At 54.4% G+C, this 12,292-nt stretch overlaps 1 protein-coding gene across 1 annotated transcript in view; it reads left to right on the forward strand.

Annotated features, from left to right (window-relative positions):
- The first annotated feature begins 505 nt into the window (after positions 1-505).
- KCNK5 (potassium two pore domain channel subfamily K member 5) overlaps positions 506-12,292 on the forward strand; it is a 35,500-nt gene continuing 23,713 nt past the window's right edge. Inside the window, exon 1 of the mRNA XM_080665526.1 lies at positions 506-1,029. Within this exon, the coding sequence (XP_080521652.1) occupies positions 844-1,029 (186 nt within the window). The 5' untranslated portion in view covers positions 506-843. The remainder of the gene's footprint in view (positions 1,030-12,292) is intronic.

A 12,292-nucleotide genomic window follows, 5' to 3' on the forward strand; every position in this document is an offset into this window, starting at 1 on the left:
AGGGGTAAAAGAGGGGTCTTGCACAGCTCTGTCCAGACTGCTCCTCCCCCCACAACAGGGCACCTGAGAATGGGGCCAAATGGAGAAGCCACACCTTTGTGGCTGGGTTAGTTCCTGATATCCTGATTCTTGGCAGTTTCTCTGGTCCCTTTCTGATCCCCTTTTCCCAGGCTTATAATTAATAGTAAGGTGAGGCAAAAACTGAATTACAGTGAAAATAACAGGAGTAACAACTTCCTGACCCCAGTCATTAGGTCCACACTCATTTTCTTTAATACACCAGTACTAGGAACAAATGCGAGTCCCAGACACCCCTATCACTCAGGCATTGGGCACCGGGGAACGCAATGAGCCGCGAAGCGCACCTCGTGTGACTCCCGCTGCTACGGGGCGGGGCGGGGCGGGAGGGGGGCGGGCCCTAGTCGGCCCCGCCCCCGGGGGCCTGGCGCGGGCGGGAGGTGAGCGCTGGGCGCTGATTAAAGCGGCGCGCGGAGGCGGGCGCAGCGCATACTGCTGTGGCGCGCGTAGGGCAGCCCACGTGTCTCCCAAAGTCGGGCCCTGAGTTCCCCCAGCTTCTCTCACCGCAGCGATCCGGGGCGCTCCCTCGACCCCCTTGGTGTGCGCCCATCCCGGCCCGCGCGAGCACGGCCCCGCACAGTTCCCCGCGCTCAGTGGGCCAACTTGGAGAAGCTACTTTGTCCCGGGAGCCGCGCTGGGGGTTCGGGGCACTGCGCATGCGGAGCTCCAAATTCAAACAGCTGTTTCCAGAGGCTGGAGGGCGGGTGGACCGGGAGCCACTGGGGCTAGGAGACGCGTTCGCCCGGAGGTGGCCGCTCGGGAGCCATGGTGGATCGGGGCCCTCTGCTCACCTCGGCCATTATCTTTTACTTGGCCATCGGGGCGGCGATCTTCGAGGTGCTGGAGGAGCCGCATTGGAAGGAGGCTAAGAAAAAGTACTACACAGAGAAACTGCATCTACTCACCAAGTTCCCGTGTCTGGGCCAGGAGGGCCTGGACGAGATCTTGCAGGTGAGGCGCCGCTTTGCCCCTAAGAACACCTGACGCTGGCTCGAGCTCTAGGAGTGTGGCAGGGACGCCCCTCACAGCTTTGAGTGATCCTCGGTCTCTGTGGGTTGTCCTGGGGTGATAGGAGGGGTGTCTCATCATGGATTTGGTTGCCGGGATCTTTCGTTCACCCGTGGACACAGGAGTCACCTTGGAACCCAGTTTGTCCAGAGAGAATTAAGGTTGACCTCCGGGTGAACCGGGCCCCGCGGTGGCTCGCTGTGGGTGTGCAGGTCCCTCCCTCCTTGGAGGGAGGCTGTGGGACGGATAAAAGCGTTTATCTTTCCTTGGAGACGCTCCCGGAGTTCGGGAGCCCAGCCGGTTGTCACCCGCCCAGTGTCTGCACCTCCCATCTCCGGGGCTAGCGCCGCTCCCGCACGACTTATTTTTTCGGGAATGGGAGCTGCGCGAAGTTGCTGGAGGGTCCCCAGGTCCAGCCTGAGCAAGAGCCCCTTCCCCCGTAGGGCGAGGAGTGGAGTAAGGGCTCTGCCCGGCTGAGCCGCGGGGCCGGGCCGGTGACTGGAATGCTGGAGGCGCGCTCGGGCTTCCGGGAGAGCTTATCTCGCCTGTCGGGAAGGCTAACTCCAAGGGCTCGTGGTTAAACTCTGTGAAAGTAGTGGGCTGAACAAAAGAACCAAACCCGGGAATCCATGGGGGGCCGGGAGGAGAGGCTATGCCGAATGGGAGGTGATGGGGAGAGTTTCTCACCCCTGTTGGCATTGGGAGTTTCTTCTGGTTCATATGCCCCATGAGGCCATTGACCTTGCTGGGCTAAACCGACCCTTAGCCAGGACTGGAGGCCCTCAACTCGGTTTCCTGAAGACTCTTAGTCTTACCTGTCCAGCCTTGGCCTGCACTGATGGCATCCTGCAGTGGATGACCTGGACCTGAGTAGGAGCCGTGGAGTAGGGGTAGTGGATGGAAGATGTTACCTTTCTCCTGGGGTGAAAGATACCTTAAAGGAGGTTTCATGAGGAGCAGCATTTAATCTACAGCAGTCCCCCAATGCTTTGTGCCTGTCTGGTTGTCTCATTCTTCTGGCCTCAGTTTCCTTGTATGTAAAATGGGAACAAACCCGTCTTCATCCATCTTTCCTGCCCTGAACTGTTGGAAGGTTGAAAGCATTGGAAAACATGAAGCCATATGCTTGTGGCTCCCTGTTTGTCCCCAAATCAGTAGACATTCGAAGATGAGCATATCGGTGCCTGTCGGCAGCCAGCCAGACTAGCAGACTTGTGCTCTTGGGGACTACTGGAAGGGGGAGGCTTAGGTCAGCAGGTTGGGTGTTTGTTTTCAGTGGGGAAATTTTCTGGGGTGGGGGCTGGTGGGAGGTGAGGTTGGAGAAGGAAGGTGAGCTTCAGGAGGTAGCTCGCACTAGTGGGAGTCCCGGGGGGGGGGGGGGGGGGATGCGGGTTCCTTTGGCTGGGTGTTTGCCCCGGGTGCATTGGGTTGGGGAGGGGTCACTTTATAATTTCCCTTGAGGAAACAATTCTTCTGTTGTTTAGTTTCTTCCAGGGCTTTGTTTAGAGGGGAAGAAGGCAGGGGAGTATGATAATAAAGAATCGAGCTGCCCTCGAAGTTTCCTTCTTCGCTGCTTCTCCACCAACCACTGCAGGAAGGAAAGAATTCAAGGCTGAATGTGGGAAAATAAACTTCAAAACACGAGGAGAAGGGAAAAGAGGGGGGTCGGGGTGAGGCAGCCGGGTGCAGCTGGTGGTAGGAGCTTTGGAGTTTAGACAGCTTTCTTAAGGTGTTTGAGCAAACAATATGTTTCTTAATTTGAGGTACTGTTAACCCCCTCCCCTGCCCGCCCCCCCCCCCCCCAAAAAAAGGCAGGTAACTGTTAGAAAAAGGATTTGGGCGTCAGGCCAGTGTGATTTGGAGATAATTACGGATAGCCCTGTCCCCATCTGCAGCCAAAAAACTCTCAAACTATCTCCAACTGGGCGAGTCTCCTCCCTTCATAGGAAAAATCCAAGAAATGAAAACCAGTGGAAGCATTTTGTTAGCGTTACTTTTTTAGTTTCCAGAAGTCTGCCAGGCTCGGCTTTCTGATGCGACTTGGGGCATTGCCCTTGGCCTCAGGAAATTGGTTTAAGGAAAAATGAAAACTCAACATCTTTCCAACGGGGTTGTTTGGGCATTTTCCACCTGAGGTTCTGAATCACCTTTGTAATTCTAAGGAAGCCCTTGCTAGGAATTCCTGGGGTGGGGGCAGGCTCCTGGGAGGGGTTGATGGAAGGGTGTGGGGGTAGTACAGTCTGGGTTGGGGTTTTTCTCACATTGGAAACTGTGCTTTCAAATTCGTGAGAAAGGGAGTTTACACACCTTTCTTTAGGTCTTTGGAAAGAGCCCCTGAGTTGTCAGGTGCTTCCTCCCTGTTCAAGCTGTGGTTGAACAGAGGCGGAGGTTGACTTTCAGATGCTCTGCACCCCACCAGCCTTGTGCCACGTGGCCGCCCTCCTTCCTGCTTCAGAGCCATCTTGACCCTTTGCTGTGACGCTTGCTGCACCAAGCATTGGGCGAACTCTGTCCCCCAGCCTTTCCCTAAATTGCAGAGGTTCCCACGAGGGGGATTAGCACAGACTGAGCCCCTGGTGCACATTGTGGGTAGCAGCAGCATTTTATGAGAGGGCACAGTCTGGTTTTGCCATCTGGCTTGGCCATTTACCCATCAAGCCATTTGAGTTCCTCATCTGCAAAATGAGGTCTGGTAAGGGTCAAGTCAAGTAGAAGCATTCGGCCAGATATATGCAGATATAACTTAGGAGAGCGAGCTCATCTTCCTGTCATTTGCGCGAATGGAGCACGGACCAAGGCAACTTGCCAAGTCGTTACCTGTACCAGGTCAGGTACTCCTTACAGCAGCCTTACCTATTTAGATAAGGACACCGAAGCTCAGGGAAGTTAAAGTGGCTTTGGTGACACAGCAAGAAGGCACAGCCTGGGGTGGGGACCAGGTCTCTTGCCTCCTGGTGTACCCCTGCCCCCCATCTTGGGCATGTGACACTGTTGAATGGTTGGTCTGTAAGTGAGTTTAGTAAATTGGTTCAGCTAGACTCTGGTGTGCTGGGAAATTTTATTTTCTGTTCCCCTAAGGACAGGCACCTGCACGCAGGCTTCTCCGAGCTCTGCCTGTTCAGCTGCCTCCTCCTCCGTTACTGAAGGGAGCACCAGTCCCCAGTACCCCACACCCCACTCCCACAAAACCGCTGAGGATTGGGGTAAAGGGGGAGAATGAACCCTTCTCAGCCTTCACCTCTGGTGTGCAGTGATCATAAACAGGAAGGATTTGAGAGCTCACCAACCGCCAGGGCTTTGGTTGAGCACTTCATGTACAGTCTTACTTCAATCTGATCTTGGTGACCCACCCCCTTTTATAGATGAGGACAATGAGGCTAAAAAAAAAATTATATAATTTGCCCAGGATCATATAGTGCAAACTCAGAAAGTGTGTTGTATTCCAAAGTGCATGGGAATTAGTCAACGGGCATTTATTAAGCACCCACTGTGTTCCAGACAGTGAGTAAGGTGCTAGGAGTCCAAAGGTGAATTAAATCACTGCTCAAGCTGGAGATAAGAATGAATAATCCCACCATGACTTAGCGCAGAGATGTTCAGGAGGGACTCTTAAAGAGGGCCCCTCATCCAGCCTGAGGGGTCAGGGACCAGCCTGAGGGGTCAGGGAGGGCTCCGGGAGGAGGTGACCTCAAGCCAGAGTGGGGTCTTAGAATTAGGGGGGGGACTTAGAAGGGGAAAGAGGGTGGCGTGTTGCTTTGGGCTGTGGCTCTTGAGATTCCCAAGTTTCCTGGGGTATAGTCGGGATCACCCCAGGCCCTGCCCTCTACTGGGGCACTCCACCCCTAACTCTGAGTTTTCCTAGGTTGCTCACATAGATGCCCAGTTCCCAGAAGCCTCTTGGATTTTGCTGGCCTCCTTGCTGCTAAGCTGCAAACTGCATTATTCTATTGGGAGGTTTTCCATGTGTCCCAGACCGCTCTCCTTTTATTTTCCGGACCCTTCCTACTCTATCCATGCTCCAGTCTGCAGGAGTGAGGCCCATTCCAATTTTGAGGTTCTGACATCCTGTTATTAACACCAACCCTCCTCCTAAAATGTGAAAAACATAGCTATGCGGTAAAATTACATCCCACCAAAATGCACAGAATGGGGCACATTCATTGAATTTTTTGGAGAATTGAGGGTTAACATGAAAACCTCTTTTGTGTCAAGCCTGGTTGGAAATTGTAAAAGTGCACTGGTCCACGTAAACGCCTTTGTAAGTACAGGGAGCACAATAGATCTTTTGATTGTCCAGGATCGTGGAGGCCTCCACGTCATTGGCTCACACTTGAACTCTGACCTTCTAGGACTGAGAAATGAAAAGAGAAGTTGGGTTTGGTTTGGGAGAGGGAATGGAAGAAAAGGGTCCCTTTCTAAAGGCTCGTTTTCTTATTAATGTTTTGTTCAAAGGCCAGACAGCCACAAAAAAAATTTTTTTTCTCTCAAATTGATAAATCTGCCTTAGTTAACTGCTTTAGTTAGAGTTTTAACAGTAAAGTGAGTTTTTATTGAATCGTTTTGAGAATTTTACTAGAGCTCTAAGGACGATTAAAGATGGCATGGTAATAGAGACTCATTGAGGGTAGAAATTAGCAAGTGTTGAAATGTTCTGGTGGGGGTGGGGACTTCCTATAGGAGGGGTAAGAGGGAGGTGTTGACTGTGGCTTCTAAGTATTTTCCTGGGGTTTTGCCATATTTATAGTCTGTCGTTTAAAAGAAACAGAATCTTCCAGTTTTGAATGCTGTGCTTAGCTGGCTCTGACCTCAGGCTGTGGGCTTTCATCTTGAACTTGGCTGTTTGCTGTCTGATTGGGCTCAACCTCTGAACTCTATGTGTGTGGGGGGGTTGAGGGGGTGCGGGGGATATAGGGAGCAGGAAAGTACAAGGCAAGACTTTGGGGAGCAGAGGAGCCATGCTCCTGAGAACGGTACTCCCAAGAAGGTCTTTGTACCAATTGGGCTGTTAGATCTGAGTGGTTCTACAGGAGCCGACTGGCCAGAACTGGGTGATACAGAGGCCAGGTGGTAGGTGACTAGAGGGAAACACTTGAAGGAAGCTCTCTGGGTTAGCTTAGGAATTTGAACTCACCAAGTTTTTGCAATTTTCAAGTCAGGGAGTGAACAGCATTTCAGAAAGTTCTTCACAGCCATTTGTAACTTAAAAGAAGTGGAATATTCTACTGTGAGCTAACGGTATTTCTGTGGGTTGATCCTTCGCCCCATGAGTGTTGTGATAAGGATGCTTGCTCGCTTTCTCCGTGATGTGACTGAGTATGGTTTTTCTACCAAAGCTCGCAGAGCTCACAGCCCTCCCCACAAGAGCCCGCCATGCTCCCTCACACCCCAATTTTCAGTCAAGGTGCCACTGTCTTCCTTCCCTGAGCCCCTTGGGAGATCCAGGTCTGAGTCCCCCTCCCTGCCAAAGACACCCCCATTTGATGACCTTCCCAGACTCTGCCTAAGTGGCACTTTTATGTAAAAGTGAGGCAGTTAATCCACTCTCCAAACTTCAGAGGCCTGGGCATCGTTAGGGATGACAGAGGAGTCCCTCACTGCCAGCTGTCACTTCTGTGTGTGCTGAAGCCTCAGAAACCAGACGGGGCTTTAGCCCCCGGGAGCTCAGTGTGGCGGGGAGAGAAACCGGGCTGTGGTGGTGAAAGGAGGGAAATGTGGTCCTGGTGCTGAGTGATGGGTTGCAGATGGTTGAGTCTGGAGAGACCGAGGCGGGTCAGAGGGCCTCGGAGGATTGGGTTTCTATTTCCTGGGGCCTGTAGAACCCCTTGGCCTACAGGGGACCTGGCCCTGAAAGAAACATAACCTGTGCCCCCAGGAAGCCCCCCTCAGCCAACCCCCCATTTAGAGAAAGGAAGGTAAGGAGCTATTACCTGAAGGACACATTGGTAAGTGTCCCGGAGGTTCCAAGTGTGTACCATTGAGTTACTTTCTGCCCTGGAACATAGAGAAGGGGGACATGAGCCGTGTGAGAAGCAGCCCCTGTGAGCACTCTGCTCAGTCCCTGCTGTGTGCTAGCGCTGGGCTGGGTCTCACTGTGGGTCAGGTGGTATTGCTCTTCCAGGAAACTGGAAGCCAGGGAATTTGCCCTGTCACACATCCAGCTACAGGCTGAGATTCACAGGGCCTGCTGACGGCAGAGCCTCAGGGCCTGACCACAGGTGAAGGTAGAGGCAGGAGTTTGGAGTGAGGGTGGGCGGTGGCGATACCAGCTAACAGTTCCCAAGCACGTGCTTGGCCACAGGCTGTGTGAACTACAGCTCTCTGCAGTAGGTACTCTTACTGGCACGTCCTCTCCGGGAGAGCAACAGCATGGACCATCTAGGGTCCGTGACTGCCTGAGTCCATACAGCTAAGAAGTGGAAGCACCGGGATTTGAACCCAGAGCCCACAGTCAGGCCACAATGAAGGTGGGAAATGCAAGGTTTGCGTAGTGCCCTCAGAGCCATGGGACGACTTGCAGGAGACTTACTCAGCTGTGAGCCTCGAGCCAGTCACCTCCTGGTCTTTGAAAAGGGATAATAGTGCGGGAGCTCCCCATGCCTGCAGAATCCGTGGGGACACCAAGACAGAGTGCTGGGCGCATGCGGCAGGTTCCTGGCCACATTTCAGCCGCTGTTCCTGTGCCCTGGCTTGGCTCCCTGTGGGGTCCCCTTCCTCACATGCTTCAGGCCCCATCACTGAGCCAAGCTGCAGATGGAGGCACAGATGAGAAAATGCAGATCCCTCCATTTTCCATTTTCTGCAAATTCACCCATAACCCTCCCCTCAGAAGAGGTCATGGTCACCACTTCCAACTGTGGCAGGCTCCCTTCCTTTCCTTCAGCAGGCCCTGCTTTCTCCTCTGGGGCAAAGAGGCTTCTGAGCTCAGTCCTGGCTTGTCCTGGGCCTTGGTTAAAACCTTTTCCCTCCTGGATGATTCCTGGGTCCAGATAGCCTCATGGGTGACCTCCCTGGGGGGTGGTCACGTGGGACCTGCAGTCAAATTGTACCCTCCTTGCGGGCAGGTGCCACCTACCTCCCCTCTTGGGGCCCTTGGTAGCGAGGGCTCTTGGATTGGCTTTGAGATGTATATTCAATTTTTCCTATCCTCTATCTAAACATTTTGGTTTCCTGCCTAAATATCTAGGGAAGATTGTGTATTTGTGGCTGCTGTCACCTCCCATGACCCACTGTAATCTTGCTGCAGCTGCTTCCCCGGCCCCTTTTATGGGGGAGGGAGGGTGGCTTGCCCCAACGGCTGAGAGAGAAGCCCTTTGTCTGGGTGGATGGTACTTGGGGCCGGGGCTGAGACCTGTATCAGAACCACTGTTTGGGGAATCATTTTTCTTCTCCCTCCTGGTTTGTGCTGTGTGGCCCTGGTTAGATTCGCCTCTCTGAACTCCACTTTCTTCTAGTGAATTCATCCATCCATTCAGGAAGGCTCAGAGTGCCTGTCACCTTAGCCCCAGCGGGACCATAGGAGCCTATGTGGTTGGGGCCACAGCTCCTCACCCTTGGCCCGGTGATCCCAGGCCCAGCCCACGAGACATGCTCAGTATGTGTGTGGGTTTTAGTCAACCACTGACTTGCTCAGAACATGTCTGTTGGGCCTGGCTCTGAGGGGGACACCAAGAGCCATATGTGGACCATCGGGTTGGAAGTCCAGTCAGGAGGGCCCAGCCTCTAGCAAGGTGAGGCCATTACCTGGGTAAATTGAGCCAGCCCAGACTCTGGCCCTGGTCTCCTAGGCTCTGAACCCTGGAGAGGAGTGGGCTGGGCCATTATCCAAGTGTACTCCCCCTTTTAGGCTACGTGAGTGGGCCCATGCTTCCTGGGCGGTAAGGCCAGGCTCTCAGGTCACCTTGAGCACATCGCTGCTGGAACACCCTTGGGCGTGAAGAGAGCAGACCGTGCGTGCAAAACTCACTCACTCCGCCACCATTCAGTTAACCTCTAACACCGGTTTATCATCTTATCTGTTCCCATTTGACAGATTTCACGGAACAAACTGCTCTCTCTCCCTGGTTTGTTTCTCCTCAGGAATCCCCTGCTTGCGCCCACTATCCCTTGCTTCATGAACTTTCCCTAAACTCCGCTCCCCTGGGATGAGGGAGTATGCTCAGCAGGTCTGTCCTCAAGGGCTGGGTGCTGGAGGGGAGCCATGCTTTCTGCCTCCAAGGAACTTGAGACAGCACATATCCAGTCCTCTGTTCAGCAGACATTTGCGTCACGCGTGGGTCACACATGCGTACTGTGTGCCCAGACCTACTTGAGACCTGCTGCAAAGGAAGTTTTGTCCCTGCCTTTGGGGAAGGTCTTCAGAGCACGGACTGCGCAAACCAAGAGGCAGGTGGTGTGCTGTGGGCGGGACAATGCCCCCCTGCCCCGCTCCTTCCTCGTGGAAACTTCAGAGCCTTCTGAGGAGGAGCAGGAGGGAGGCTGGGCTGTTTGCATGGAGGAGGGAGTGTCCCTAGCTGATACCTCCTTTGGCGTGGCTGGAGCCTGCATTGGGCCTTTCTGCCTCGTGGCCCACTTACACCGTAGGGCACCCCTCCACAGCTGACCCAGGAGGCTGGCCCAGGAGAGGGTTCAGGAGTTGCCTGCACATACACAGGCTCCCCACCTTACTGTGGGCTCTGCGGACCCTTCTTCCGAGGTACCTTCCTGTGACCTGTGTGCCTGCCTCTGGGGTCTGGGAAAAACCAAGGTGAAGAGCTGGGGACAGACTGTCTCACACCAAGCTCTGGGGCAATTTGCTCCATGTGCCCAGGGCCAGAGCCCTTCTTCATGGATATGTTTGTCACTCTTCCTCTGATACCCTTTTAAAGGGCCCTTAAGTCAAAACCATGGTGGTTTGGGGGTGCAAAGCACTTACTCAACATACACCAAACTGGCCTGCCTGATGTCTTAACCTGCCCAGTACACCCCTTCCTGTCATCTTGGTTGCCAGCTTCCCCACCCGCCTGTGAGTGTTTCTGGGGTAAGAGGGAGAATTTGAAGCTGTGAACTGTGACTCAGGAAGGGGCCTGTTTTTCGCCATCAGAGCCCGGGGCAGAAATGATACAGTGCCTCCCCAGGGAGTTTCCCGTCACAGGACCCTGCTCCCCCAGCGTCTGCACCCAAGAAGCTGTTGTTGGCTGGTTTCTCGGGTCCTTGGAGGCTGGCATGGCAGATGGGGGAGGACGGTCAGGCTCTGGGCACCTCTCCTGGCAGAGAATCAAAATGTGAGGCTGGAGGGAGCTTCGAGGTTATCTAACTGGTCTCCCTTTACAGCCCTGGAGCCAAGGCCCAGACCTTGTGAGGTTACATAACTTTCTCAAGGTTGCCTTGCTCACCAGGGGCAGGGGAAGCACAATAAAAGAGTCATCAGAGCTAAGTGGGCAATTAGTGCAAGGTGCTTGTAAGCAGTGGCCACAAGAAGTAGGTAAAAGGTAATCACCACTCCTAATAGATCCTCCGGTCACTGCCACAGCAGTCAGGGATCGCAGTCGGGGCTCCTCGGCATCAGATCCGGAAGCCCCTGTGGCTTCTCCCTGGGACTAAGGGCCCATTCTTGCAGTGGCCCAGGTGATCCGACTCTGCTGCTCCTGTGGTCTCGCCTTTCTCTGACCCTACCCTTGATCCCAGCAGCCTCTGTACAGACAGGAGGCCATCTGATGTGGGCAAAGAGCTCTGTGTCCACTGATACCATATGTGACTTGGGCGGGGAGGGGGGGTGCACAAAGAGAGGGATGACAGCAGTCACACACAGGAGGAACGTTAGCTGAAACTTAGTGGTGGAAAGGCTGTGCGGGCCATCGCCCCATCCCATCGACTCCCCAGCAGTGGTGCAACAGGTGCTGTGGGGAATCACAGCTAGTTCCTGGCCTGAACCCAGGCTTTCCGAGCCCACAGCTCTGCAGAGTTGCCTCATTTTAGACTCCGCGTGTCCTAAGTACATGCCAGTCCTACCGCTCTTGCTCAGCTGCCCGCCATGCTTGGGGCTGTTTGCTGCCTGGGCCCGTTAGCTCCCAGCACCCCAGCAGCGCTCTGCATTCAGCTTTGCAGGTTCTGACCACAGTGACCATATATAGGTGTGTTTGCCAATTTCAGTGTGAAAACTTTTAAAGCAGGAAGGCCTGGGTTATGTAAGTGGGTGCCACAGCTCAGAGTTGGGGCTATCAACTCTGCTGGCCCTCCGAGTACCCTCCACCCCCACCCCTTCATCCTTGCAGACCTAGTAGGCCCTTGACCCTTTCCTGCAGGATTGTGGATCAGGGGACCCAGAGACACAAGTCCTCAAGGAAAATCAAGGGGCTGGAGGGGGAGACACAGTTACGTCTTAGCTGTGGGGCTCCTGTCTGAGTTCCATATTATCTGTCACCTCCCCTAGCAGCCTAGCCCACACTTGTGACACATCCTCACATTTGACTTCCCCAGGGCTCACCCCCAGCAGGACCCTGTCTGCACCTTGGGTGGGAATAGCCCTAGTCTGGCCTCTATCCCAGGGTGCAAGCGCCGACCAGTTTCTGCCTCTGAGGCTGGGACAGGCTGCTGATTTTGCAGCATGCTGAGGACCCCGGGTGGGGCCGTGGTGGACTGAATGTTTGTTTTGGCTTGGGTGCCCTTTGTGTCTAGTTCGAGTTTCTTGTTCCTCCCATGCCCTGGATGCAGGGTGGCACCTGTTCAACAGACCCTCTGCAGGAGAAAGAACAGCAGCTCCTACCTTTCCCATCGCTCCTGTTCAAATAAAACCCTCGCCTCCCGGGTCGTGGAATGCATCCTGACAGTGTTAGCTTTGGAAGGATGCCCTTCCCCTCTCAGCATCCAAGGCCCCCTTTGGCGCGGAGTGGCGGGTGTCAGGGCCGCCTCTCGCCCAGGGATAGTGCTGCGTGGGCTAAGTGGGGCAAGCTGCCCAGTAGTGTCTTGTCAGCAACCCCCGGGGAGCAGGAAAAGGGAGGGTGTCCTGATTATCAGCTTTTCAACACCCACCTCCCATCCCCCACACCAGTGGCCCAGTGGGGGACTAGCAGACAGCTGGGGCCTGGCTCAGCTGCCTTGCTGTGTGGCTAGGCCAGGTCACGGCCCCTCTCTGAGCCAAGGACTTGCTCACTAAGGCCAATTAGACACGTCCTGAGTGCCAGCTGTATGCCCGGTGTTGTTCTAAGGGTCTTGGGAATTAGGAGAAGGG

The sequence above is a fragment of the Plecotus auritus genome (assembly GCF_963455305.1).
Source record: "Plecotus auritus genome assembly, chromosome: 4".
Lineage (NCBI taxonomy): Eukaryota > Metazoa > Chordata > Mammalia > Chiroptera > Vespertilionidae > Plecotus > Plecotus auritus.